The 27,222-nt window shown below is 46.9% G+C and overlaps 2 protein-coding genes and 1 long non-coding RNA gene across 3 annotated transcripts in view; 2 read left to right on the forward strand and 1 right to left on the reverse strand.

Annotated features, from left to right (window-relative positions):
* Positions 1-21,711, forward strand: part of RUFY4 (RUN and FYVE domain containing 4) — a 31,132-nt gene extending 9,421 nt beyond the window's left edge. Inside the window, exons 11-19 of the mRNA XM_030327643.2 lie at positions 4,512-4,658; positions 9,017-9,127; positions 9,653-10,013; positions 11,352-11,537; positions 14,067-14,166; positions 14,882-14,934; positions 16,161-16,243; positions 19,363-19,434; positions 20,850-21,711. Coding sequence (XP_030183503.1) covers positions 4,512-4,658; positions 9,017-9,127; positions 9,653-9,758 — 364 coding nt within the window. The 3' untranslated portion in view covers positions 9,759-10,013; positions 11,352-11,537; positions 14,067-14,166; ... (2 more) ...; positions 19,363-19,434; positions 20,850-21,711. The remainder of the gene's footprint in view (positions 1-4,511; positions 4,659-9,016; positions 9,128-9,652; positions 10,014-11,351; positions 11,538-14,066; positions 14,167-14,881; positions 14,935-16,160; positions 16,244-19,362; positions 19,435-20,849) is intronic.
* Positions 736-23,454, reverse strand: LOC115522058. The gene is made up of 3 exons (XR_003971243.2): positions 21,995-23,454; positions 2,118-2,264; positions 736-1,041 (listed from the first exon to the last, which is right to left on the reverse strand). It is a non-coding gene; the product is annotated as an uncharacterized LOC115522058 (long non-coding RNA).
* LOC115522056 (C-X-C chemokine receptor type 2) lies at positions 23,446-25,526 on the forward strand. The gene is made up of 2 exons (XM_032594515.1): positions 23,446-23,537; positions 23,861-25,526. Exon 2 carries the CDS (start codon positions 23,904-23,906, stop codon positions 24,387-24,389), a length of 486 nt encoding a protein of 161 aa, XP_032450406.1. The 5' UTR covers positions 23,446-23,537; positions 23,861-23,903; the 3' UTR covers positions 24,390-25,526.
* Positions 25,527-27,222: the final 1,696 nt, after the last annotated feature.

Below are 27,222 nucleotides of genomic sequence, written 5' to 3' on the forward strand. Positions count from 1 at the left end.
AAGACAGGCTGGAGGAAGCAGCTGGGAGGCTCCAAGGAGACAACCAGGCCCAGGCTGCTCCCTCAGCTGGGGGAGCCCCGACTATTCTCCACCTGTCATCCAGTCCATTATCCACAGATACTCAGAGCTGCGCCAGGCCTGTTCTGTGTGCCAGAAATCCTCTTGCGGACAAAACAGACCAAATGCCTGTCCTTGTGGAGCTTACCTTCTAGTGCAGAAAGCAATCTGTAAACACGATAAGCAGGTTAATTACGTAGAATGTCAGATGTGACAAGTTCTAGGAAGATAAAAATAAAGCAGCGGATGGGAGTGTCGGGGTGATATTAAATGAGGCGACACAGCCAGGGAAGGCCTCCCTGAAAAAGTGATATTTGAGTTAAAAACTTGAAGCAAATGAGGAATGGGCTGTTTGGGCATGTGGTAGAACATTCCAGGCAGAGGAAGAGCAAGAGCAAGGGCCCTGAGGCAGGAATGGGCATGGCAGATCCTAGGAATATCACGGAGGTTCAGGGGAGTAGAGGAGGGAGAGGAGGTAGGGGGAGGTCAGCTGGGTAACAGGAGACCACAGGTCATCAAAAGGACCTTGGCATTGACTCAGAGTGAGATAGGAGCCACTGAGAGTTCAGCGCAGAGGGAGATGTGACTATTTGCTTTAAGGTTAAGTAGGTTTGCATTTTTTTTTAACAATTCAGTGGGTTTTAGTGTATTCATGAAATTGTGCATCCATCACCACAATCAGTTTTAGGACATTTTAATCAGCCCAAAGAGAAACCCTGTACCATTAGCATCCACTGCCCACTTCCTCCCAACCCCCCAGCCCTAGGCAACTACTGATTTGTCCCCATAGATGTGCCTATTCTGGACTGATCTGTGCTTTCAAGGGCTCGAGCCCGCTGCTCTGTGGAGCCAGTCTGTAAGGAACCAAGGTGGAAGCAGGGACAGCGATGAGGAAGGGGAGGGCAGGGGTGCCTCTGAATGCTCTCTGGTCGTGGAGGTGCAGAGAAGCTGCGAGACTCTGGATTCACCATGAGCTGGGGCTTCCTGGGGGGAGAGGGAAAGACAGAGTCAGGAATGACTCATTTTCCAGCCTGACCAGCTGGAAAGCTAGAGTCACAGCTGACGGTGTGCTGTGGCAGGGCTCGCTTGTGGGGAAAGTTCAGGAGTTGAGGGGAGAGCATGCCAAGTCTGAGACACCCCTTAGGCATGCCAGTGGAGCTGTTGAGCAGACAGCTGAGTGTGGAGCTCAGAGAAGCCTGGGCTGGGGATCTGCAGGAGAGTTATCAGAATGCAGATAGCAGGACAGAAGCTCCTGTGGCCAGGAGGGATCCTCCTGGGATCCAGACACTCAGGAGGAACACATCACTCCAGGGAAAAGGGGCCATGGGCATCAAGCTGGGGGCGACTGTTTCACTACCGCTGGATTGAAGTGCCAGGGAGCCCACTCGATCAGCAGATAGTATATTGTGACTCTCCTGTGGCCATGAGCATGGTGACAGCAGTGAATAGAACAGTCAGTGTCTGCTCTCACAGACCTGGGGACACAGACACTAGATCAACAAATAGGAATAGGATGTCAGGTAGTCATGGGCGCTGTTAAAAAAATCAGTCCAGGGAAGGGGACAGAGACAGGAGATTTAGAGTCACGCAAATTCACCTAGATTTAGAGTCGTGGGGTTCCTCTCTGAGGAGGTGACAGTTGAGGAGAAACCCCAGCCACTGGGAAAATGACCGTGCAAAGACCGTGGGAGGAGTGCTCCAGGCAGGAGCACCAGCAAAGGCAAAATCCCAGAAGTACACTTGGAATCAAGCAAGCCCATGTGGCTGGAGCGGACAGAGACTCCCTGTGCTATGGAAGGCTGGAACAGAGTCTTGAGCAGGAAGTGGAGAGCCCCATGGGTTTCAGGACTACTTTGTCTGTGGTGTGGAGAATAGACAGAAGGTGGAGAGGCTAGAGCCCTTTGGGCACAGAGCCCCAGGCTGGACACATAGGGAAGACACAGTGGGCCAGCTAAGCCTGGCCTCAGGCCTTAGCAGACCAACCAGGGGCTATGAAAACACAGTTGGAACTGAGCTGTGGGGCACCTAGTACCCACTTCCTAGCTTTCTGGCTGTGGTACCTTGAGAAATTGGCCTTCCCTCTCTGGCCTCTGGTCCTTGATTTGCAAAAGGAGACAGTTGGATCTCTAAAGTTCCTCCTTCCAGCTCAGATGCTCTGTGGGACCATCTTTCCAAGTAGGTAGGTTTCCTCTGCCCCTGGATAAGACCTCAAAGCAAAAGTGATTAGGGCAAGTATAAGTGGAAGAGGTCCTCAGACAGAATTAGGCAGACATCACACTTCTCCCCACCCCGCCCCCCATTGAGCTCCTTTGGGGCACACCAGGGGCTCATGAGGATCTATCCCTTGCTCCCACCTGCTGCCCACTCAGCACTTGTGCCATAAACCACTGGCGACCAGGCCCTGCACGGACAAAAGTATGGGGAGGCCAGTTGGGGAGGCCAATAGAGCTTATGGCCCAACAGGCCTGCATCCAGATTTCTTCTCCCTCCACATATCAAACAGTGTGACCCTGGGCAAGTGTTATTTCCTCTCTGAAGCTCTATTTTCTTTCCTGTAAAATTATGACCATATCACCTGTCTGCCATATTTGTGAAAATTAAATGAAATAGGGCATAAAGCACTAAGCTCGGGGGCTGGCGTGTAACAGGTGCTCTAGACTTTAATTCCTCCCGTGTCCTCTCCTGCACCAGGAGTGTCTGTCAGCCCCTGCTGGAAATACTTCAGTGGCTTCCCATTGCACTGAGGTTCAAGTCCACTCCTCCTGGGGCCAGTGAGGGAGACAGCCCTGCCCCTTTCCACCTCATCTCTTGCCTACCCCCACCTCCTGCAACTTCATGGTATCCCAGCTTCCCTAGTCTTCTTTCAGTTCCTCAAACAAGCAAGTTCTTGCCAACTTGCAGACCTTTCCATGTGACCTTCGCTGGCTCTGCTTGGCGGACTTCTCATCTCTTACATCTGCTTAAAGGTCACCTTGTCTAAGAAGCCTTTCCTGAACACCCTCTCGAGCCTCTATCCGCCCCTCATTTATCTCCGTCACACACTTAGCTTAATTATGCTATTGGTTTATCACTTGTTTTGACCACTGTCCCCAACACACTATAAGCTCCACCAGGAGCCGTAGGCACTGCTGTATTCCTGGCATCTCAAACAGCCATTGGCACACAGATGGTGCTTAATAAGTGTTCCCTCCCACCTCAAAGACACACACTAACCACGGTTTTCACATTGGGACCTGCATTGGCCACACCAAAGGCCCTGGGATCAGTGTGCAAGTAAACTAGCTCAGGAAAATCAAATACCAATATTAAGAAACAAGGACACTGAAGGCCAAGATGTTCATTAAAATAAACACAGCCCTGGTCCAGTGCCCAAGCACAAGAACACCCTTCCTTAAAGCTGCAGGGACTGGTCTTTTTGGAATTATGGTGGATCTCTGTTGTCAGTTTGACTTTACAGCCTACCCAGCTTTCTTCTCTGAGGTGTGCTACATGGCAGTGTTGTAAAAATTCATAATTCGGTTCATTGGCAGGCCTCCTGCGAGCCTCAAACACACTGAAGCCCAGGGGTGTGGCCGTGCGCGTGTGTGCGTGCGCACACACACCCCCCACACACACACCCTGAGGTCACAGGATGTGCACCCACCTTTGCAACACCCTCCTCATCTGAGTGATGGAGGGTGGGGCTGGGACTTTCTTATTTCTAGTGCAGCAGATTTCTTGGAACCTTCTAAGAAGCCACCAAAGACCAAAAAAAGAGGCAAGAATAGAGCTGAGGAGATTCTAAGCCCAAACTGAAACAAAAATTTAAGGAAGCCATATGTTTAACATTATTTTCTTAATTGAAAAGATGATGTACCATAATTTTTCAAAATATTTTAAAACCTGAAAATATCCCCTAAGTCCTCCACCAGTTACCCCACTCCCAAACCAACTGTTGTTCTCAGCTGGGCAAAGCCCATCCAGCCTGGGTTGCCAGATACCCCCCTTCCCTCCAGAGAGCTGCTGCAATTGTGGGCATGCCTTTCAAGAAAATTACATTTTAAGATGGAAATGTTAAAAAAGGAAAGAAAAGAAATACAACCAATGGAGATGTTGGCTCACCTTCTCTAAAGAAACACAGGAGGCTATACCCTGTTTTCATTCCTCTGGACGGTTGGTAAGGAGTCAGCCTATAGATGGCATGCTATCCGTGGTGTTCAGCTTGGTGTGTGGTATGGCGTGTTTTATGTGTGTGTGAGTATGTGTGGCGTGGGAGGGCATGGGGGTATGGAGAATGTATGCAGTGTGTGTGTGTGTGGAAGGGAGTGTGTGTGTGTGTGTGTGTGTGTGTGTGTGCGTGCACGCATCAGCTGTAGGAGGTACCACCAGCTTCCCCCCAGGAGCTCCCTGTCAGGTAGAGGCCCAGCCTAGCTTGGTCACAGATGCTGGGAACTGAGTCTTCCTTCTGTGCCCAGGTGTCAGGAAGAGAGGGCCCGGCTACAGACAGAGCTGGAGCAGAATCAGCAGGAGGCTGAGAGGAGGGACGCCATGTATGAGAAGGAGCTTGGAGGGCAGCGGGACCTGGTCCACGCCATGAAGACGAGGGTGCTGGAACTGATTCAGTAAGGGTGGACACAGCAGGGCAGGACTGCAGAGGAGGGGATGATATGGGATGTAGAGACTGGGTGATGAAAATTCTACTCCGCTGAGAACTGTCGAGCAGAACTTTAATATATGCTAACTCATCTTCTTTTAGCCGCCCCAGCTGTTCTCCTCATATCACAGATGAGGAAACTGAGGGTCAGAGACGCTGACTTGGACACCAAGGACACACCGCATATAAATTGCATGGATTCCTCTAGCTCTAAGGCACGCCACCACTCCAACACAGCCCCACATACACACATACCTACTAAGGTTAGGGGAAGGGAAAAGAGCCCATAGATGGAGAAGGATTTGAGAGAAGAAAAAGGGAGGTTAACCAAGAGGTAATCATATGTGCTACCCCTGACTGCCTGGTAGACTTCCTGAGACCACTGGGCCTGTGGGCCATCCCAGGTCAGCTGCCCTAGGTACGAGAGAGCTCACCAGGATGGATTCCAAACCACTAAACCACTGAGCAATGGAGGAGGTGTGTAAAGCCTGGTTTCCGCCCTTCAGTCTAGTAGGGAACTAATGCTATACTTTGACCCAGTTCAGGAAGCAGGACAGCATTGGACTTGGGTTTCATTAGAATTGGAGGGTCACTGAGGGATCATCCAGGACTAAATCCTCTTGCAAAAAATCCAAGTGATATTAAAGATGAGAGAAGGGAGAAGTCAACCTGGAAAGAAGAAACAAAGAATTTAAGAATGACCTCCTCTACAGAGCTGTCAATGGGGAGAAAGGGAGATATAAAAAATTAGCCATGTATCTCACAAAAGAATTTAAGGTAGCCAACAATAAAAGACATATACATATGATTGTTAAGAAAAATAGATGAAATGGAAGAGGAAACATTCATACTTTTGAGGGATTAGGATTAGGGTTAAAACTTAGCTCTGAGCATCTTGGCAGAATCAAAAATGGAAACACAGTAAGTTGCCTAAATGTCACTATGCATTCCAAGGAAATATACCAGTTCATCAGGAAAGAAAATTTTTTTTCCTGTGTTAAAGAAACTCATCACAAGATCCCAAGATACATAATATAATATCCCTTGCAGAAGCATCATGGAAAATATGGCCCTGAGCACAAAGTGGGCAGGCAAGCTATAGAGGCTGATTTCTGCATCAAGATGGTAGACAACACATCATCTGCTTTCCATCCTGAGATCTCAGTAGAATGATTGTAAAAATAAATAAATAAATAAATAAATAAATAAATAAATAAATAAATAAAACTTCTAATAGAGAGAAAGGTGGAGGAGCCAACCACAAATAAGAGATTTCAGCTAATTTGCAGAAGCCAGAAAATGGATGAAGAAGTAGAGACCGGATTTAGCCCAAGTTAGAACTTCAGGGACCAGAGACACTAGGAACACAGATGACAGAAATGAGATAAGGGACAGCAATCAGGAATATTGACCGATGAAGTCATTGGAAAGATCAGTGTATACCCCCTGCTTTCAGCCTGCTTCCCCAACTTCAGAATATCAACCCTGAGGGGTCTATCTCCCAGGCAAATAATTAAAACTTCCTTCTCTAAACAAAGTTAAATGCCCCAAATAAACAACAGTGTGTTCTGGCATTTGACAGTCTGATGCGGCAGTTAGCTTCCTGCCCCATCCTTCCTAAAGAGAAGCCACAAGTCAACCACCCCTGTCCACTGTTGAAGCTCCAGCAGCTTAAACATGAAATCATGACCATGGATCCTCAGATGTTTGAGAAGAGTCTAGAACATAGAAGCAGAGACAAAGGTAAACAAAAAAGATTGGTCTCTTATGCAACAGGATAATGTGAAAAGTGACCTACAAAAAATGAGAAATGTTCTTGGAAATTAAAAATATCTCTGAAATTTTAACTCGAGGATGGGAAAAGGAAGAGGAGGCTATCTCTCAAAATGTAGAATAAAAGGCATAAAAAGATGGAATACATGAAAGAGATAGTTAGAAACATAAAGAATGATTCCAAGAGATTCACTGTCTCACTATCTCTTCTCCAACTGATAAGAATTCAAAAAAAGAAAAGAGAGAGAGAGAGAGAATATCAGATAAAAGTATGAGAGACTTTCCAGGCTCTAATGGTTGCAGATCTTCAGATGTAAAGATTTCACTGAGTGACCAGCACAATAAGTGAAAGGGAGCAAAACCCACATTGAGATACACTGTTGTGAAATCGCCATAAAACAAAGATGAGGACAATATACTCAAAGACACGTCACCTATAAAGGAAGTAGGACACAGAAAAACATGTTAAGAATCAATGGTGCAATACTTTCAAGTTCTGAGGAAAGCTAACTTTTGCCCTAGAATTCTAGATCCAGCCAAACTATAAAACAAGTAGAGAAGGTGATATGGGAAAAGACATTTTTCAGAAAGACAGGTTATAGAAAATTTACCTCCCACAGGGCCCTTCTTGGGAAGTTAATTAAGGATGTGCTTCGGAAAAACAAGGAAGTAAGCTTGGCTTACCAAGAAAGGAGAAGATGTGGAATTCAGGAAACAGTAGCTCTAGCCCGGGAGAGAAGAAAAGGGAATTTCCAAGATGACAAGTGGCTGGCAAACCCAAGGAGCAGTACATCCAGGCTGAAACAGAAGTACTGAGGAGGAAGGTCTCGGGGGAAAAAGAGAATCAATGCCATACCTGATATGATGAAGAATTTATTGAGGAGAGGGAATAATTAGGCTGTGTTAAAGGCAAGTCATGCAAGGACTTTGCAAGGAGCAAAGAAAGGCAATTAAAAAGGCCTGGAAAAACAAAAAATTTCCAAGGAAATGTTTAGAACACGTCTTAGCTCTCCTTGAAGCAATATGCTTATATATTTTCTAATAATATAAATACTATTTATTGGTTTTTTTCAATGTTAGAATCAACCTAAAGACAAAGCACAGTAAACAATTGTGATTATAGAACAAATGTAAATGTTATTACCTAAACAACATTAAGTACACAAAATAGAAGCCAATAGAAATTTCTGTGAAGATGGAAATGTTCTATACTCGCCCTGTCCAATACAGCAGCTACCAGTCACATGTAGTGACCGAGTACCTCAAATGTGTCTGATGTGACTGAGGAACTGAAGTGCTAATTTTAGTTAATTTTAGTTAAATGAAATATAAAGTTAAGTAGCCCCATGTGCCTAGTGGCTACCATATTGGACATAGCAGGAATAGATAACAAGTAGGAGGTGGATGAAGGAGGCCAACCGAAGAGGAAGTGATGCTGGTATCATCATATTACAGAATGGTAGTCAGGATGCTATCTGTGCTCCACAGAATGAGTGAGAAAGAAATGTGTGAGTATATTCTGTAAAACTACAGTAGTAATAGAGGAACCAAAAATAGGGATATAACCGCATGGGGAGGAAGGAGGTGGAGTTCAGTGGGGATGGTAATAAACAAGCTAAGTCCTCTGACATCAAGGTAAGGAGCTCTGTAGATGTTCTCTCTTGATATATCAAAAAAAAAAAAAAGAGGATATGAGCATATTACTTAAGTGTAAAGAGAAAAGCGACAAGTGTAAGAGGTGGTTTGCCATTGAGAATGGAAGGAGTAGGGAGGGTGTCTATTTCCTTTTGATATAAGTTCTTCTGCACTGTTGGATTTTTAAATCGTGTGTATATATCATCTTGATAAAAAAAAAAGACTTTAAACCCACATTCCTAAACATCCTTTAAAAAAAAAACAACAGTAAAGATAGTTTTGCAGGAGTATAACATACATAAATACAAGGGGGGTTGTATCAAGTGCCAAATAAAAGACAAGGGCATCGTAAGAAACTTATGGGGGCTTCTATGATCAGGGAACACTCCTTGGAGGAGGTGGGATATGGAGGTTCTTAAATAATGGATCGAGGTTGTATTGGGGGAGGGGACTGGGGTGTCACCATCCATCTTCCCAAAGACTGCAGACTCATTCACCTCTTATGTGTGTGTGTCTCTCATGATCTCTTCATTTCTTTCCTTCTCTGTCACTATGTCTCTCTCTCCGTCTTTCTCTGTATTTTTCTCTCCCTCTCTGTGTCTCTGTCCCTGACTGTCTCCACATCTTTTTCTCCTGGCCTTTCCCTCTCTCTCTACATTTATCTCCCTACCTACCACTCTGTCTCTGTCTCCCTCTCCAACCCCCTGACTTCCTTTTCTTGTTTCTGTGTGTGTGTATCTCTGTATGACTCTCTCTCTCTCTGTCTCTCTCTCTCTCTTTCTCGCTCTTCCTTTGGTCTCTGTGTTTCTCTTTCTCCCGGTCTCGGTATCTCTACCTGTGTCATCTCCATCCTCCTGGTGTGTGTGTGTGTGTGTGTGTGTGTGTGTGTGTGTGTCCCCACCTCCATCCACTCATCAGAGAGAAGGATGACCTGTGGCAGAAGGTCCAGCATCTCTCTTCCATGGCCCCCGGATGCTGTGTTGACTGCAGCAAGGTCTTTGGCCGGCTGTCTCGGCGGTACCCATGCAGGTAATGGGAGAGCACAGAATTTTTCCTCTGGGACAGCCCTGCTTCCACCAGCCCACAGCACTCTACCCTCTCTGGGAAGGGAGGTGTCACAGGAACTGGGCTTTCATGAAAGCCACGTAAAGCTGGCCATTCACTTTACACAACACTTAGCATAGACATGAGCTAGAACAGTGGAAAGGAGTCAGACAAGCAACAGTGTCTGGAAGATGGGACTGTGCCAGCCTTCCAAGAAGAGACTGATTAACAGGCTCCTGGTCTGGGAGAGATCTCCTGTACAGAGGAAGCTGCTCCCCTCATCTTCCACCAAGAACATGGTGGCAGGACCAGCCATGAGAGAGAGGGAGGGGGGCCAGCAGGAGAACCTGTCATTGCCATTTAGAGGACTCTGGAGGGGGTGGGGCACTGGGACGCCCTTAGGAAAGCGGAGGCCTCCTGAGACACACTGCTCTGATGGGAAATGAGAAACATGCTTCCCTCCCCCAAACACATCCCTGAGCTCCCCACTCTTCCCACCTCTGCTCCTAGGCTCTGCGGAGGCCTTGTTTGCCATGCCTGCTCTGTGGATTACAAGAAGAGAGGGCGCCACTGCCCACCCTGCTCCCAGAAGGGAGCAGCTCAGTTCGACCAATGAGATCACCCAGGAATGGCCACCCACCCCATCCCATCAGCTCCCTCCCCTCTGCCCTTCCCACCCCTCTGGTCTGACCTGTCCTGCCTTCTGGAAGTTGGTGACCTAAGGCGGACAGCACTTGTGTGCGCATTCTGTAGTGTGGGAGTGGAAGGAGCCAGGCTGGCAGGCAGGAGGCAGGAGGCAGGTTGAAGCCCTGCATCCACCATCCATGAGCTGGGCGACTTGAGAGAGCTCACAGCTGTCCTGGCTTCTTCTGTAAGTGAGGGAGCTGGGCACCATCCTCTCTAAAGTTCCTCCAGGCTCAGAATGTCCTTGACCAAGAAGAAGACCCAGGGACCCTGACATTTCCCACACTCCCACCTCACCCAGCCCACTGCTCACCACACTCAGGAGCGTCCTGTCTGCTTTGAAGGTCTGCTTTTGTTGTGTTTTTGTCTTTAACATCTTTCCTGAGTTACTATTGACATTTAACACACTTCACATAAATTGTACAATTTGATGAGTTTTCACTTTAATATATACCCATGACACCATCACCATACTCAAAATAATGAACATCATTCCCATCATTCCCCAAATTTCTTCATGCCCTTTGTAACCTCTCCCTCCTCCTCCTCTCTCCCCGGCACCCACTTATTTGCTTTCTATCACTGGAGACTAGTTTTCCAGAATTTTATATAAATGGAATCCTAATTATACACTCTCTATTGTCTGCCTTCAATAGTCCCTTTTTACTATTGAGTAGTATTCCACTGCATGGATATACCACAATTTGTTTACACATGCAACTGTTGCCTGACATTTGGATTATTTCCAGTTTGAGACTGTTACAAATACATTTCCTATAACCATTTGTGTACAAATCTTTGCATAGACGTTTACTTTTTTTTTTTTTAAGATTTTTGTTTTTTAAAGTAATCTGTACACCCAATGTGGGGCTTAAACTCACAATTCCAAGATCAAGAGTTGCATGCTCTATCCACTGAGCCAGCCAGGTGCCCCTAGACCTTTGCTTTTATTTCTCTTGGGTAAATACCTAGGAATGAAATTGCCAGGTCATATGATAAGTATATGTTTAACTTTTAAGAAACTGCTGAGTTGTTCCCAAAAGAGTTGTGTGTTGGCCCCTCCCACCAGCAGTGTGTGGGAGGGCCAGCCGCTTTGCAGAGCATCTGCTCTAGTGGGCAGGAGAGGAGGCTCAGACATGAGGCTTGGGCCTCTCTGTCCTGCCCTTCCAACCCCTGTGGTGACTTGGTCAGTCCCCAGTTGTGAGTGCCTGGACGGAGGAGCTGAGACTAGGTAACTCTCTATGCAGTGCTCACTCAACTAAACTTTAGTAAAGATAGTTATGAAGATTTGTGTACCTTCATGGTACAAGATCATATCCCCTGACTGCCCAAGAAGTCTTGCACAAATTCTGTGTCATTCCCTGGACTCCCAATTGTGGTGCTTCTGAGGATACTGTTTCAGAAGAAGCACAGGCCCCACTCTGTACCAGATAGGGATTAGCTGCCCTATCTGGGCTCCAGGGCAGACTCTGTGGCCCCAAATAGGCATGCGTGCTATTATCCCCGTCCCCTCTGCCTCACACAGACTGCCAGAGCCTCTGCAGCAGTTGGGCAACCTTGTGGCTCTGACCAGCGCCTGTGGACCGCCTCTTGGGGTCAGGGACACCCAGAGTTGCATCCCATTACCATAGCATGGAGCAAGAGTTTTGCAATAGCAGTTCCTGCCCTGGAGAGCTGGTAAGAACTTCTCCTTAGCAAAAGCTACAACAAGGTGAGGGGCACGGAATGGAGGGAGTGGAGGGGGGCAGGGCTGGGGCTCTGGAGCAATCAGGGCAATAAAATCACCCCTACCGTAAAGGACAGCGGTCCCTTGTTAAGGATTAGAGTTGCTCAGATAGTTTTATTAGGTTCTTACTATAGTGGACGACATCATGTTCTAGTTGAACTCCAGTGTCCAGTTCAGGCATGCCCGATGAACTGATGGGAGAGAAGAGAGGTAGCAGAAGCCAATGTTCAAAGAGAAGACAAGATGCTCCTGGACAAGAACTCATCGGAAGGAAATCAGGGGCCAGAAATGGGGGAGCTTGACCTTCTCCCCGTTTGGGTGGGATGGAAGGGCTATGCTGAGGACCAGTCTCTAGCTCAACACTGCCCCCCAAAGAGTCCACACCAACTCCAATGAAGAGCACAGAAGCTCCACAAAGACATTAGAAGAGCTTGTTAGACCTTGGGGAATCCTCTGGTGGAAGGTTCCACAAGGGTCACCAAGGGTACCGGTCCTTCAGCAGTGACTCCAGCACACGTGTCTAGCGCAGCCCAGGAGACATTCCCAACAGACCCCCTCGAAATTCCTGGAGAGCACCTTACAGGGGGATGAAGCCCTGAATGAGCACAGAGGGTTTAAGCCAGTGCTATTTGGGTTTACTGCTATTGATGTGACTATTGACTATTACTGCTATTGATGTGGTGGGAAATTTTGGCAACATAATTATTTCTTTCAATTAGATGTCATTCAGATCCTCCAATGTTCATCAATCCCCCTACTTTGTCAAATATATGTATATATGTGTATATATATATAATATATATAGTCTGTATATATTTATTTATGTTTATATTTTTATATGTATATTACTTATTATATATAAAATCCCTGCTTTGAAGAACCTCACAGTGGGGAGGAGGGAGCAGCCAGAGATTACAAAACCCCTAACTGGGGCGCCTGGGTGGCGCAGTCGGTTAAGCGTCCGACTTCAGCCAGGTCACGATCTCGCGGTCCGTGGGTTCGAGCCCCGCGTCGGGCTCTGTGCTGACTGCTCAGAGCCTGGAGCCTGTTTCCGATTCTGTGTCTCCCTCTCTCTCTGCCTCTCCCCCGTTCATGCTCTGTCTCTCTCTGTCCCAAAAATAAATAAACGTTGAAAAAAAATTTAAAAAAAAAAAAAAAAAAACCCTAACTGAAGCCATGATAGAGGTAAGCCTAAGGGTGTGGACAACACAGAGAGAAAGGGCTGCATTCCATACAGGTCATGACTGGGCTGAATCTAAAAGGAAAAAGGAGAGGTGCCTGGGTGGCTCAGTTAGTTAAGCATCTGACTCTTGATTTCCACTCAGGTCACGATCTCGAGGTTTGTGAGTTCGAGCCCTGCGTCAGGCTCTGTGCTGATGGTGTGGAGCCTGCTTGGGATTCTCTCTCTGTCCCCACCCTACTTGTGTGCACTCTCTCTCAAAATAAGTAAACTTTAAAAAAAATTTTAATTTTGTAATGTTTACTTTTGAGAGAGAAAAAGAGAGAGACAGACAGAGCAAGAGGGGGAGGGGCAGAGAGAGAGAGAGAGAGGGACACGCAGATTATGAAGCAGGCTCCAGACTCTGAGCTGTAGGCACAGAGCCCAACATGGGGCTCAAACTCGCAAACTGCGAGATCATGACCCGAGCCGAAGTTGGATGCTTAACTGACTGGCCCACCCAGGCACCCCAAACTTAAAAAACTTTTTAAAGGAAATGGACAGTTGACCAGACCAAGAGGGTAAGGAAGAACCTTCCAAGGGGAAGGGAAATGCATGCCAGGCTCTGTGGGGGAACCAAACAGCTCTTTGGGGAACTGCAAGTAGTTCCCTGTGGCTGTAGTTAAGGGGTCAGGGGGATGTGGCCAGCAACAAGGCTGGAGAAGTACACAAGGTCACATGCAGGGGCACCAGTTGCCCATAATCGGGAGATGGGCTCTACCTGAGGTCAATGGGGGTCCTCCAAGGGTTTTAAAAGGAAAAGAACACGATCAAATTCACACTTTTGGAAGATGGTTCTGAGAGCAGAGTAGAGGAGGGTTTAAAGGGGAAAGATTTGAGGCCGAGATCACTTAGGAGAATAGTTGTAGCTGTTGTGGTGGTGGGGACGGTGATCTAGTGGTATTGGTGATTAGTAGTAGTAGGAACAGCAGTAGCAAACGGTGCCAAGCACCATTCCAAGTGCTTTATAAATATAGACTCATTTAATCTGCATGACAACACTCTAACATGCAGTAGGTGTTTTCAACAGCCCCATTTTCCAGATGATGAGACTGAGACCCAGTGAGACTAAATAACCTCCCCAAGGTCTACAGTCCAGCTCCAGAATCCACAGCTATTGCATGAGGACTGCGGTGTTGCCTAACACTGTCAGTGAAGATGGCGATAATCAAGAGATGCTAAAGAGATAGCCTCTGAGACAGGGGTGTGTGAGGGGCGGGCCGTTCCGGTTGGGCAGATGCCCGGCTAGGAGGGTGGGGTCAGAATTCCACGAGACTGGTTTTCTACCTGCTCAGCTTGCAGCACCTGTGGAGCCTCAGCAGAAATTTCAAGAGGTGGCCCCGTGAGGAGTTGGAGCTTAGGCGAGAAGTGCAGGAGGCGAGTCAGGAGCAAAAGGTATGGGAGATCCTGGCCCTTACTGGGTGGCCGTTGAAGCCAACGGGGGCAGGTGGGCTGGCCTGGGGAGGGCAGGGAGAGAGGAGGACCCAGGCAGAGCCCAGAGGAACATCCAGATTTGAGGAATGAATTGAGAAATAATGCCCCAAAGTGAGACGAAGAGAGGTGCAGGAGAAATAAAAAAAGAATGAGGTCAAGGGGATTAAGTGCTACAGAGGTGAAATAAAACTTGAACAATAACCATTTCACTGTAAATACAGTTACAGGGCATGCAACGGGGGGGGGGAATATTTTAACATAATTGGCAGACATGAGTAGATGGGGTAAGGGGCCCTTTTGTAAACTGACAACGGGAGAATAAATTGATACAGTCTTTTTCTTGAAGTATGGTTGACATATAATGTTATATTACTGGGGCGCCTGGGTGGCGCAGTCGGTTGGGCGTCCGACTTCAGCCAGGTCACGATCTCGCGGTCCGTGAGTTCGAGCCCCGCATCAGGCTCTGGGCTGATGGCTCGGAGCCTGGAGCCTGTTTCCGATTCTGTGTCTCCCTCTCTCTCTGCCCCTCCCCCGTTCATGCTCTGTCTCTCTGTGTCCCCAAAAAATAAATAAACGTTGAAAAAAAAAATTAAAAAAAAATTAAAATAAAAATAAAAATAAAAATAAAATAAAATAATAAAATAATAAAATAATAATAATGTTATATTACTTTCAGGCGTACAACACGGTGGTGTGGACAATTCTGTACATCACGCCCTGCTCATCACGGTAAGTAGAGCCCCCGTAAGCTGGTACAGCCTTATCAAAATTTAAACATGCACAGATATGACCCAGCAAAATTATAATTAAGTCACACATACAATCCTACAAGTTCCCAAAGACCTGCGCCCAAAGATGCTCGTAGCAAAATTTAAATATTCGTCCATAAGGTAATTATCGAATAAATCATGATACATCTGCACCATGGGCCAGTATCTGTCACTGAAAAGAGAAAGATGGATCTACACGCACTGATGTGTTAATAGGTCCGCGATAGCGTGTTAAGGTGCAGGATGGTACATCTAGTTAACTATCACTTGTTTTAGGGAAGGAAGGAAGGAAAACATGCTTGTATATGCATGGGGAAAAGTCTGGAAAGATGGACACAAGGTATATGTGAATCTAAGGATGGAAAGAGTCCTTCCTGTTTGACTTCAGATGCTTCTGTGGTGCCTCTATTCTTTACCATAGTCCTGCTTTGTTTTTCCAATATTAAAGTGGCTTGATTTCAGAAAAGGGCTTATTGGAGGCCGTGGCCTGAGGTCATTGGTAATGTTGGCAAGAGCTGCGTCAGCAGAGCGGTGGGAAGGGAGCTAGCTGCAGTGGGCTGAGCGGTGAACAAGAGGTGGCGAGGTGAAGACAGTCCCCGCTTTCTCCAGAAGTCTGCCTGTGAGGAGGGCACTAGGGGAGTGGTAGCCGGAGGGGTCCTCCGACAGAGGGAGGGTGAGCTCAGGGAAAGGGATGGGGGATGGGGCAGAGAGGCCGGGAGGCAGGACCCTCGAGGATGTGAGAGGCAGTGTGTTCCACAGACAGTGCAGGAATTTACCAGAAAGAGAAGGAGGGACACTTCTCACGCTGACTCTACAAGGAAGGAAGAAGGTGTGCAACAAGGGCACGTAAGCCTGTTCACAGGGACCGGGGTCACCCGCATCTTCCTTGTAAAGAAGGAGGTGCAGTTTCCGCACGCTCGGCGACAGAGGTAGACTAGGCATACTTCCACCTTCAGACTGGCAGGCTCCTCCAGCAGCCATTAGACTTTCAGGTAGGCATGAAAATCCCCAGCGCTCATCACAGAATCTCCAGGCGGATCCTGGGCCTGGAGTCAGAGTCTCCGGACAGACCTCATTCCTCCGAGGGAACTCTCCCCCTGGCGGGCCTCCTGGAATTCACCCTGGGCAACTCCAGGTTCGAGGTTTCCCCATAAAGTCCACTTCACTCTTTTTCCTGTCCGACAGCCCTGACTGCTTCCAGCCCTGAGTCACAGAGGAGGTACCAGTGACCACTCCAATCACAACAGCAGCTGTAGCGGCGACAGCAGGTAAGTGAGTGTTCGGGCTGAGGGCCGCCGGGGGCATTTTTCTGATGGACGTGACTTTGAAACTTCAGTCTCCTCCACGGAGCCCCCGAGAACCGGGGTGATGAGTTTTCGAGCTAAAGCTAACAAAATCTTCACCCGGACAGCATATGGTACAAAAGAACTTACTGCAAGTGTGAGAGACTCTGTATCTGCACCGTCCAACGTGATAGCCACGCGTGGCTCTTGAACCCTTGAAAGATGGCTGCTATGACTGAGGAACTAAATGTTTTGTTTCACTTTAACTCATGTCAAGTAGCTCCATGTGTCTAGTGGCTATCGTACTGGACAATGCAGATCTAGAACAATCGCCTCATTTTCCAACGGGCCACATCAAGGCCCAGAGAGAATTGACTTGACTTGTCTTAGTTCACCCTGACCAGCAGCAGCAGAACCAGCCTGTTCTTTATTCACCCCAACATCCATATGCAGGTGGTGGGTTCAGGGGAAATGAAATCAACCCGGTGGACGTCAAGAAGCTGGCAGGTGGGGAAATGTCAAATCTGGGCTCCCCCTACCGGGCGCCTGGGTGGCTCAGTCGGTTAAGCATCCGACTTCGGCTCAGGTCATGATGTCACGGTCTGTGAGTTCGAGCCCCGCATTGGGCTCTGTGCTGCCAGCTCAGAGCCTGGAGCCTGCTTCAGATTCTGTGTCTCCCTCTCTCTCTGACCCTCCCCTGTTCATGCTTTGTCTCTCTCTGTCTCAAAAATAAATAAACATTAAAAAAAATTTTTTTTAAATCTGGGCTCCCCTTTTGACACCTTTTCATTTAGTTGTCTGGGACAGAGAGGTACCTAACAGAGCTCAGAAACCTGAGGCTAGGATCCGGCCCCTTGTTAACAGTGGAAAGAATACAGGATTTAAGGTCCGGTAAAAAACATTGCTTAAAAATTGTTTAAGAGGCACCTGGGTGGCTCAGTCAGATGAGCGTCCAACTTCAGCTCAGGTCATGATCTCGCAGTTCGTGAGTCCAAGCCCCACATTGGGCTCACTGCTGTCAGCCTGTCAGCACAGAGCCCACTTCAGATCCTCTGTCCCCCTCTCTCTGTCCTTCCCCACTTGCACTCTCCCAAAAATAAATACGTTTTTTAAAAAAATTGTTTAAAACCCAGTTCCCTGCGTCACTCTGACGAAGTTGCTTAACTCCCAGAGTCCAGTTTCCTCATTCACCAAATGTGTACTTCATGGGTTTGTTGAGAGTATTAAATGTACAGATTCTTTTTTTTTTTTTAAGATTTTATGTTTAAGTACTCTTCACACCCAACATGGGGTTCAAACTCACAACCCGGAGATCAAGAGTTGTTTACTCCACTGTCTGAGCCAGACAGGCGCCCCTAAAATACAAATTCTGGAAAGCACTTTTCCCAGGAGCTGGACCCTGGTAGGCACTCAACATTATAGCTAATGTGACTATTGTTATCCAGGTCAGAGAAAGTGAAGATGTACATCAGAGTCAGCCTGGAAAGCCTACCCGCTGCTTTTCCTTGCTTGGGGGTATAGTGGAGAGACGTCATCGTATAGTTGATACACTATTTCAGTAATAAAGATCACAATGATAGGGGCGCCTGGGTGGCTCACTCGGTTAAGCGTCCGACTTCGGCTCAGGTCATGATCTCACAGTCTGTGAGTTCGAGCCCCGCTTTGTGCTCTGTGCTGACAGCTCAGAGCTTGGAGCCTGCTTCAGATTCTGTGTCTCCCTCTCTCTCTGCCCCTCCCTTGCTCACGCTCTGTCTCTCTCTCTCTCAAAAATAAATAAACATGAAAAAAAATTTTTTTAAAAAATCACGAGGACAAAGGCTAACATCACGCTTTCTGTATGTCTTAAGAATTTTACGGGTAATTCTTCAGTCAATCCTCAGGACAACCTGACGAGTTAGATACTATCATTGGTCTCATCTTACAGATGAGCAAACTGAGACTTGGAAAGGAAAAGTCACTTGCCTAGAGCTGCTCGGCTAGCAGAATCCTTATCCTGCTTTCATGTTCCTCCCTCCGTGTATAACGAGCTTCTGTCTGGTTTTGGCATCACCTGGTCAGGAGTCACTGCGTTCTTCTCCGGCATGGGAAAGGGAAGGGTGACGAAGAATGTGTGCTAAACAGTTAGACTCAGAGGTTCTTTTGTAGGGGCAGGCAGCCTGGGTGAGTCTGCTGCAGGCTTTGAGAATATTCTGCAGGGACACACGGACTAACAGGCTAGGGTAAGGCGTAGTGGAGGGGATGGAGGTATCGTTTGCTGGGGTGGGGGCTTGGGAGGGAGCCGTGAATTCCTGTTCACTGCTCTGCCCGTGTTCATCCTCTCCATTGTAATCGATAGCCAATGTGACAAAACCTATTCCTAGTGCCACCCAACACTGCTTTCAAAACTGTTTGGACTTGGATACGTTGTTAATTTTTCCCAAAAGGCTTTCTTTCCAAATCCGATGGTCTTGGCTCCAAAGACGGTAGCTACAGCAGAGCCAATCCCAAGTGTACAAGCCGAGAAAGAACCGCAATGCCCTTAGAGGAGCCCCTGGTCAGGGCAGATGGTTGGGCAGGGAGGTGAAAGACAAGAGAGTGGGCCCCCCCCCTTGGGGGTGGGAGTTCTCACAGGGATGTGACATGGAGAAGGAATCTGTGAGGCTTTAAGGGTTCCTGGGGTGAATGGGATGGGACAGGAGGCAGGAGGAAACGATCTCTGTCGTCTTCATGAGTCACTCTCCTTTGAGATGTGAAAGAGGTTCATGAGCCGGGAGCTGCCCAAGGCAGCTGGAGTGCGGAGAGAGTCAGACAAGGCAGCTGAAAGAACCAGGGGCTGCTGAGACCAGGGCAAAGGTGAGATAAACCCATGCTGTCCTGGGCAAACCGCTGCCTTTGTGTGGGCCTCAATTGCCTCATCTGTGAAATGGAAAAGATTGTCTAGAAAATACCATATGTCCCTTACCAATATGGAACTCTACCGGTCCAGAAAATTACTTGTGATCCAAGAGCTGACCTGGGAATTAATTATTCAAGTTATCAAAAGTATCCAGCACCCTGAGGACTCCACCCTAGAATTGAGCAATCTAAATCCTCCGCTCACTTCCTCCACTGTGTTCTCACCACAGCCGCCCTGTCAGTCAGGCACATCTGCCCTCCTGGACGCATCGCACTGTACAGGTGAAAGTCCCAGACTCCTGGTAAGTCTTGGAACACCTACCCTCTCACCTTCCAGAATGTTTCTGTTCTCTATTCTTCTTAACACCCAGCCTCTGTTTATCCCAGACACCTGTCCCCACCCTGGGTGGACTTTATCCATTTTTAGGCCTCCCTGCCCCCAAAGGGAGAGCTTCTGCCCTTCATCCCTACACCTCTCTCTAACAACCACTTAGGGCAACTCTCTTCACACCCCCTTCCCTTCCTAACTCAGTGAGCTCTCCTGCTTTGGCTAGGATTGGGTCTGAGGAAGGGACAGACATTGCTGAGTTCCACCCCCCACCCCGTCCACTATATTAAATGCAAATATGTGTGGATTATATTTATAGAGAGAAAAAAATGCTAAAATTGTATTGAGATGATTGAATTTTCCATTGCTGTTGAAAAGATTGCCTTCAATGTTTGGGATCTTATAAATGACTCCGTTTTATAGCATTTTCATAAAATAAATTGGACTCATCCCATCTGTGGAGTTTCTGAATGGCCATGAGTCATCAAGGGTATGGCCATCTCACTCAATGAGGGAGTCTCCTGCTTGTTCACCGAGAACAGGACTGGGTGGTCAGTAGCAGCTAGCCAGTTCAAAGGCGTTTGGTTTATCATTCCTGCAAGGGCTGTAGATTTCATTCTGGGTCTACAGAGTAGCTAAGAAAGCACTGCACAAAACAGCAAATGATGGGAGTCAACCGTATACAGTCTGACTTCATGAGATCTTGAGAACTTAGCTTAGAAGTATATTTAATATATGAGGTATGTTTTTTTTTCATGAAGCAGGTCTGTAGACTGTAAGTAGCATGTGGAGATGTCCACACCTACTTGGAATCCTGGCTGCAGCACTTGTAGGCTCTGTGACCCTGGGCTGGTTTTTGTGCCTCTCTGGGCCTCTCTTCTCATCTGTAAACAGGGGCTAATCATATCTATTTGTAACCATCAAGGGAGATCACGTACCTATGAGGCATAAAGCAGATCTCAGATATGTTAACTCCCTTCCCTTAGTTTTTCCCTTTAACTGTCAAAACATCCTCCCTAGAGATTGGTAAATTGAAAACCCAACAGGCAACAACAAACCTCGTCCCCCCCATCTCCCAGTGGCTGGGGGTCATTGCCCTGGCCTGGTTCTCTTTCCCGAGTCCTCTACCTTCTATCCTGATTTGCGGGGTCTCCCTCTGGACCCTCCAACTGACACTTTGTGGAAGTACAGCTGAGCACTGGATTATCCAGAATGAGGGCATATCTGTGAAATATACTTGACTGCTGCCTGTCCTGTCCTGATAGGGAAGTTTCTGTGGCCACCGTAGCCCTGTCTTCTCACAGCCAATGCTCATAACTGGGGGGAGGAAGGGGTCTCCTCTGTGGGCACAAGTTCTGCATCCACTTTCAAAGATGGGCCTTCTCTTAGGTCACTTGTTTCCCTTGAGAGCACCTTTGATCATCAGTTCCCAGAGGCGACCTACCCTTGACCTTGTGACTTCCTTGGATGTGACCCTGGGATAAACATGCTCTTGACTATGGGACTGCGGAGCCAATGACTTGCAGGTCTTGCCAACAACCATGGCTGAGCCAGCTGTACCATCTGCCTATCCCACAACCACCTTCTCCTCCTGGCCAGACAGGGCACCACCACCAGCACAGACTGATCGAATCTGCTCTGTGCGTGGTCTCCATGGGCTAAGAGGCTAACTTAACTGACCTCCATCATCTAGGCAAAAAAGTAATAACCTCTCAGGAAAGTGAAGGCTAAGAATTCTGTCCCTCTAGGGGAAAGGGCATTACCTTTCTGGTGTCTCTTATCCCTACCCAGCTTTCTTCTTTACTATGTGTGATTGACAATAACAGACTTTCTTCTGTTAAAGAGAAAAGCTCCCTGGGAGTTTCGTTGTTGATGCTATTGTTTTACTATTTGTATTTGCTTTTCAATGTATTTGCCCTTTGGTTATTTTTTTTCTGGTTGAGATATAATTCACACACTGTCAAAGTCACCCACTTCCAATGTACAACCCGTGGTTCTTAATATATGCACAAAGTTATACAATCATCACCACTGTCTGATTCCTGAACACTTTTATCACCTTGAAAAGAGAGCCCGTACTCATTAATATTCCCCTCCCTCCAGCCCCTGGCAACCACAGATCTGCTTTCTGTCTTTACTGATTTGTCTATTCCTTCATACATGGACTCATCCAGTATGAAGCCTTTTATGTCTGGCTTTTTTCACTTGGAATAATGTTTTCAAGATTCACTCACGTTGTAGTATAGATCAGTACTTCATTTCTTTTTGTGGTTGAATAATATTGCCTTGTTTGTATAGACCACAATTTGTTTATCCTTTAATTGGATGATGGACATTTGGATTGTTTCCACTTTTTGGCTATTATGCTGCTATGAACATCTGTGTACAACTTTTTGTGTGGACATATGTTTTCAATTCCCTTGGGTACATGTCTAGAAGTAAAATTGCTGGGTCATTGGTAACTGTGTTTAACTTTTTGAACAACTGCCAGACTGTTTTCCAAGGTAGCTGCACCATGTTACATTCCCACTTACAATGTATAAGGGGTCCAATTTCTCCACATCCTTGTCAACATCGTTGCTGTCCATCTTGTTTTATTACGGTGATCCTAGTTAGTATTGAAGTAATTCCAGAACCATTTACTTTATGTTTTTTCTCTTTGACACTGGTTCCATTTTGAGGTGGGTCACAGACTTGCATACAGTCACAGGATGGTCATACCTCGGTATAAAGAAATGGCACAATGGTCACATATTTTGTGGTTCAAAAGCAACTAATTTGGTAGCTAGTCTATTTTCATTTACTTCCTGTTTGAAAACTGGGTTCATATTTCAGAGTGACTGCAGCTTCCTCCAGAGGCAGGCTTTGGGCTATCCCCGTAACAAGGGCAGAGCCAAGAGAAGTGGGTTTACCTGGGGAGAGTCTGGGGGTGCTGGGGAGTCAATGATGGATGAAGGCACTCCCTAGCAGGACAGAGAGTATCCCCACCAGAACTGGAAAGCCACCAAAACAAGGATAGTGTGTCTCCACCTGTCTTCTCTGCTTCCTGCTGCCTCTGCTCCTCATGCTGGGAGCATGCTGGCTTTCTCTGCTCACCTCTGCATGACACAATATGGCTCCTTAGAGCTCCCAAGACACTCTGTTTCATTGCCACCCACTTGGAGAATCAATCAGCCGCCTGCTTAGGATTTTTAATATATTTTTTTCCAAACTACACAAATACTCCCACTGCAGGTCTCCTGCATTCTGAAAGGAAAATACTGGGCTGTATCGAGTAATACTTCTAGCTCAAGTATCTTGCAACTGTATGCTGTTACCGCTAAATCTGTTTCCCCGCACACTTCTTTTAAATAACTTTCAAAAAGTTGGACAAAGGGCTTCCTCCCTCAGCTTTATAGTCAAACCTTGATCTTTTTCTAGTGGTCAAACCCAACTGGATTGCCTGCTTCATCCCCCAGATCAAGAACTAAATGGTACCTCATGTTTCTGACATTAAATTCAGCCTCAACAGCCAGACATGCTCACCACTGAAGAATCCAAGACATGCTCTATAGGGATTATTTGAAGGGAAGTTTCAACAATGTTTTGGGTGATGGTGGTGTCGTGGAAAGTGCTCAGAACCTCTCTGGCTTTGAAAGGAACTATACTCTTCATGCAGTGTACCACTTATCATTAAGTAAATGAGTCTCAAAACCCTAGAGCCACTATTTCCTAACATGAAACTTGCTTGCATGTAATATACAAGCCAAAGCGAAGAGTCAGAGGTTTATGGGCAAACAGGCTAGAGTCTGGGGAGATGTTCCTGTGCAGTAACTCTCACCTCTCTTCTCTAGGCCAGGATTTAAGTTTGCCTCAAATATGGAAGTAGACTGGGATAATTACAGCTTGGAAGATCTCTTCGACATGGAAAATTATAGTTACAACACTGACCTGCCCACTATTCTGTCAGACTCTGCCCCATGCAGGCCAGAATCTCTGGAAATCAATCAGTATGCCATGGTGGTCATCTATGCCCTGGTCTTCGTGCTCAGCCTGCTGGGAAACTCCTTAGTGATACTGGTTGTCTTATATAGTCGGGTGAGTCGTTCTGTCACTGATGTCTACCTGCTGAATCTGGCCATAGCCGACTTGCTCTTTGCCCTGACCTTACCTATCTGGGCTGCCTCCAAGGCAAAGGGCTGGATCTTTGGCACAGCCCTTTGCAAGGTGGTCTCACTCCTGAAAGAAATCAACTTCTACAGCAGCATCCTGCTGCTGGCCTGCATCAGCGTGGACCGCTACTTGGCCATTGTCCATGCCACACGCACACTGACTCAGAAGCGGCACTGGGTCAAGTTCATATGCTTAGGCATCTGGGCCCTGTCCCTGATCCTGTCCCTGCCCATCTTCATCTTCCGCAGGGCCATCTATCCCCCCTATTCCAGCCCAGTCTGCTATGAGGACATGGGTGCCAATACTACAAAATGGCGGATGGTGATGCGGGTCCTGCCCCAGACCTTTGGCTTCCTCCTGCCTTTGATGGTCATGCTATTTTGCTATGGACTCACCCTGCGCACGCTGTTTGAGGCCCACATGGGGCAGAAACACCGGGCCATGAGGGTCATCTTTGCTGTCGTGCTCATCTTCCTGCTCTGCTGGCTGCCCTACAACCTGGTCCTGATCGCAGACACCCTCATGAGGCTCCGGGCGATCAAAGAGACCTGTGAGCGCCGCAATGACATTGGCCGGGCCCTGGATGCCACCGAGATTCTGGGCTTCTTCCACAGCTGCCTCAATCCCATCATCTACGCCTTCATTGGCCAGAAGTTTCGCCATGGACTCATCAAGATCATGGCCATCCATGGCCTCATCAGCAAGGAGCACTTGTCCAAGGACAGCAGGCCTTCCTTTGTTGGCTCTTCTTCAGGGAACACTTCTACTACCTTCTAGGCCCCTGCCCCTGTTGCAGCCCCTCGGGGCTCCTCCCTTGCCATCAGCACCCCATTCTAAGCCTCACGCCCACTGGCTGTCCACAGTCTCTATGTCAAGGCAGCCCCCGTTGTGGTTACAGGAAGTTACTGGGGTCACATCCTTATCAGGCCCTCCTTGTGTGGTTGAGAAAGCCTGCCCTGCTGCCCCTCCCCTTACTGTAGTTGCTATGTCAGCTGCTAGAGCTCAGTCCATCCTACCACTGAGCCCATAGCACCCTGTCCCCTGAGACACTTAAAGACATTTAACAGACATTCTTTTAAGTGACTACAGAAAGTTCCCACCATTGGGAGCCATTAGTGGCAAACAGCACTGGTTGCTGCCCCAACTCTCTCTTTCTTGCCTGTCAGCAAAGTCCAGTTCCCTTGAGAGAGGCCAAAAAGGACAGGTACTCCTTTCTAAGACTCCTTTTTGCTAGGAGTGGCCTTATCATTCACTTCTGACTAATAAGATTTAAGTGTGTGCTGGTCAACCACTGTCCTGGGGAAAAAAAAAGTCCTGATTTGTAGCATTTGCCAAGTTGCCTGGTGTAAATGCTCCACCGTGGCGATGTCAGGGGTGGTGGTGTTTAGCAACCAGCTCACAAAAATCTAGGAAATGTAATGATCTGCTTTCACAAGCAGGTACAAACTGGCTTCAGTGCACCATTGCTTAAGAGGAAGTCTGCTGGGACCGGAGGACTCCTGGGAAGTACTCCTGATTAAACACACACACACACACACACACACACACCCTTGGTTCTTGCCTTTAAATATGGTTGTAGGATATAATGTGACAAAGTGGCAAAAACTAAGTATGCCCAACATACTTAGGCAGACGGAGTCAAAGTATAAAAAGGACCCGAGAATGAAGAGCCCAGAAAGAAACCTAAGCATAAATGGTCAAATTGTTTTCAACAAGGGCATCAAGACTCTTCAGTGGGGAAAGGATAGTCTTTCAACAAATGGTGCTGGGAAAACTATTCACGTGCACAAGAATGAACTTGGTCTCTTCTCTTACACTATACCCAAAGTTGACTGAAAATGGATCAAAGACCTCAACATGAGAGTTTCAATGATAAAACTCTTAGTAGAAACATAGAAGAAAAATTTTATAACATTGGATTCGACAATGATTCCTTGGATATGACACCAAAAGCACAGGCAACAAAAGAATAAATAGATAAATTAGATTTCATCAAAGGTAAAACCTTATGTACGTCAAAGGGTACCATCAACAGAGTGGAAAGGGAAACCACGGAATGGAAGAAAATATTTGCAAATCATATATCTTATACAGGTTACTTTCCACGATATATAAAGAATTCCTACAATTCAACAACAACAGACAATAACAAGTGTTGGCAAGGATATGGAAAAACTGGTGGAACCCTCGTTCACTGTTGGTGGGAATGTGAAATGGTGCAGTTGCCGTGAGAAACAGTGCCTCAAAAGATGACACCTAGAATTACTATACGATCTGGCAATTCCATGTCTAAGTGTATACCCAAAAGAACTGAAAGCAGAGACTCCGATATTGGTACACCAGTGTTCATAGCAGCATTATTCACCATAGCCAAGAGGGGAAAACAACCCAAATGTCCTTCAGTGGATGATGGACAAACAAAATGTTGGATATACGTACAATGGAATTTTGTCTTCAGTCTTAAAAATGAATGAAGTTCTGATACAGGCTGCAACATGGATGAACCTTGAAAACATTACACTAAGCGAAATAAGCCAGACAGAAATAGCGTATGATTCTACTTATTGGAAGTACCGAGAAGAGTCAAGTTCATAGACGAAAAGTAAAATAACAGTTACCAGGAAATGGGGAGAAGAGAAAATGGGAAGTTATTGTTTAATGAGTACAGAATTTATTTGAGGAAGATGAAAGGTTCTGAAGATGGCTTGTGGTGATAGTTGTACAACAGTGTGGATGTGCTTAATGCCCCTAAACTGTACACTTAAAAATGGTAAAAATGATAAATTCTATGTTATGTGTATTTTACTACAATGAAAAAAAAAAAAAAAAAAAAAAACTAGGTCCCAAAAGACAAATTGTAGCCACTGAACCAGCCATGGAACCATCTACCAATAATTTCTTGTTAAGGGAGATAATTAAATGTCTTTTTTTACATATAAACCACTTTTAGTCGAGTATTTAATTACTTGCAACAAAAAGCATCCAAACTGGAAAGTCAGATAAGGGTGAGCAGATGTCCCGAGTGTAAATTTATTTACAATAAATAAACCCCTTTGCTGTTTATTGGACACACAGAGAGAAGGATTGAAATAGAGATCGAGGCCAGCCTTTCTATCTCCTTCATCCTGAGCCCAAGCCTGTTGTTGCTGGTCATGTGTTATGGAAGGAAATGTGTCCCCGGGTCATCTAGTGCTTCTCGTGACTTTGGGTGAAACCATAGTCAAGAGTGTCAAGGATGGGATTAGAAAAGCCAAGTGTGTTGACCAGATCAGCTAGACGGGGGAGCAGGAAGTCGGAGAGCTCTCCTGAGCCCAGTCAGCAACCCCTACTTCGAGTCTCACACAAAACGTACACTCACACACACACGTGCACACATACGCCCATCATTCAGGACTGGCAAAAGCACACTCTTGCAGCATGGGGAACTGATTTCCGCACAAAACAAAGGCTTCAACTCACTGCTTTAGCAGTATTTATTAAGGGCCTGCCAGCCCAGGGCTCTGGAATATGGCAGAGCCTTCCCCGGCAGCCCTCCTGTTCACAGGCCTTGTCTCTGCAGGGGACAAGAGAGCTCTGAGCAGCTTGCTAAGGAAATAAGACGTCAAGGGGA

The sequence above is a fragment of the Lynx canadensis genome, chromosome C1, assembly GCF_007474595.2.
Source record: "Lynx canadensis isolate LIC74 chromosome C1, mLynCan4.pri.v2, whole genome shotgun sequence".
Classification (NCBI taxonomy): Eukaryota; Metazoa; Chordata; class Mammalia; order Carnivora; family Felidae; genus Lynx; species Lynx canadensis.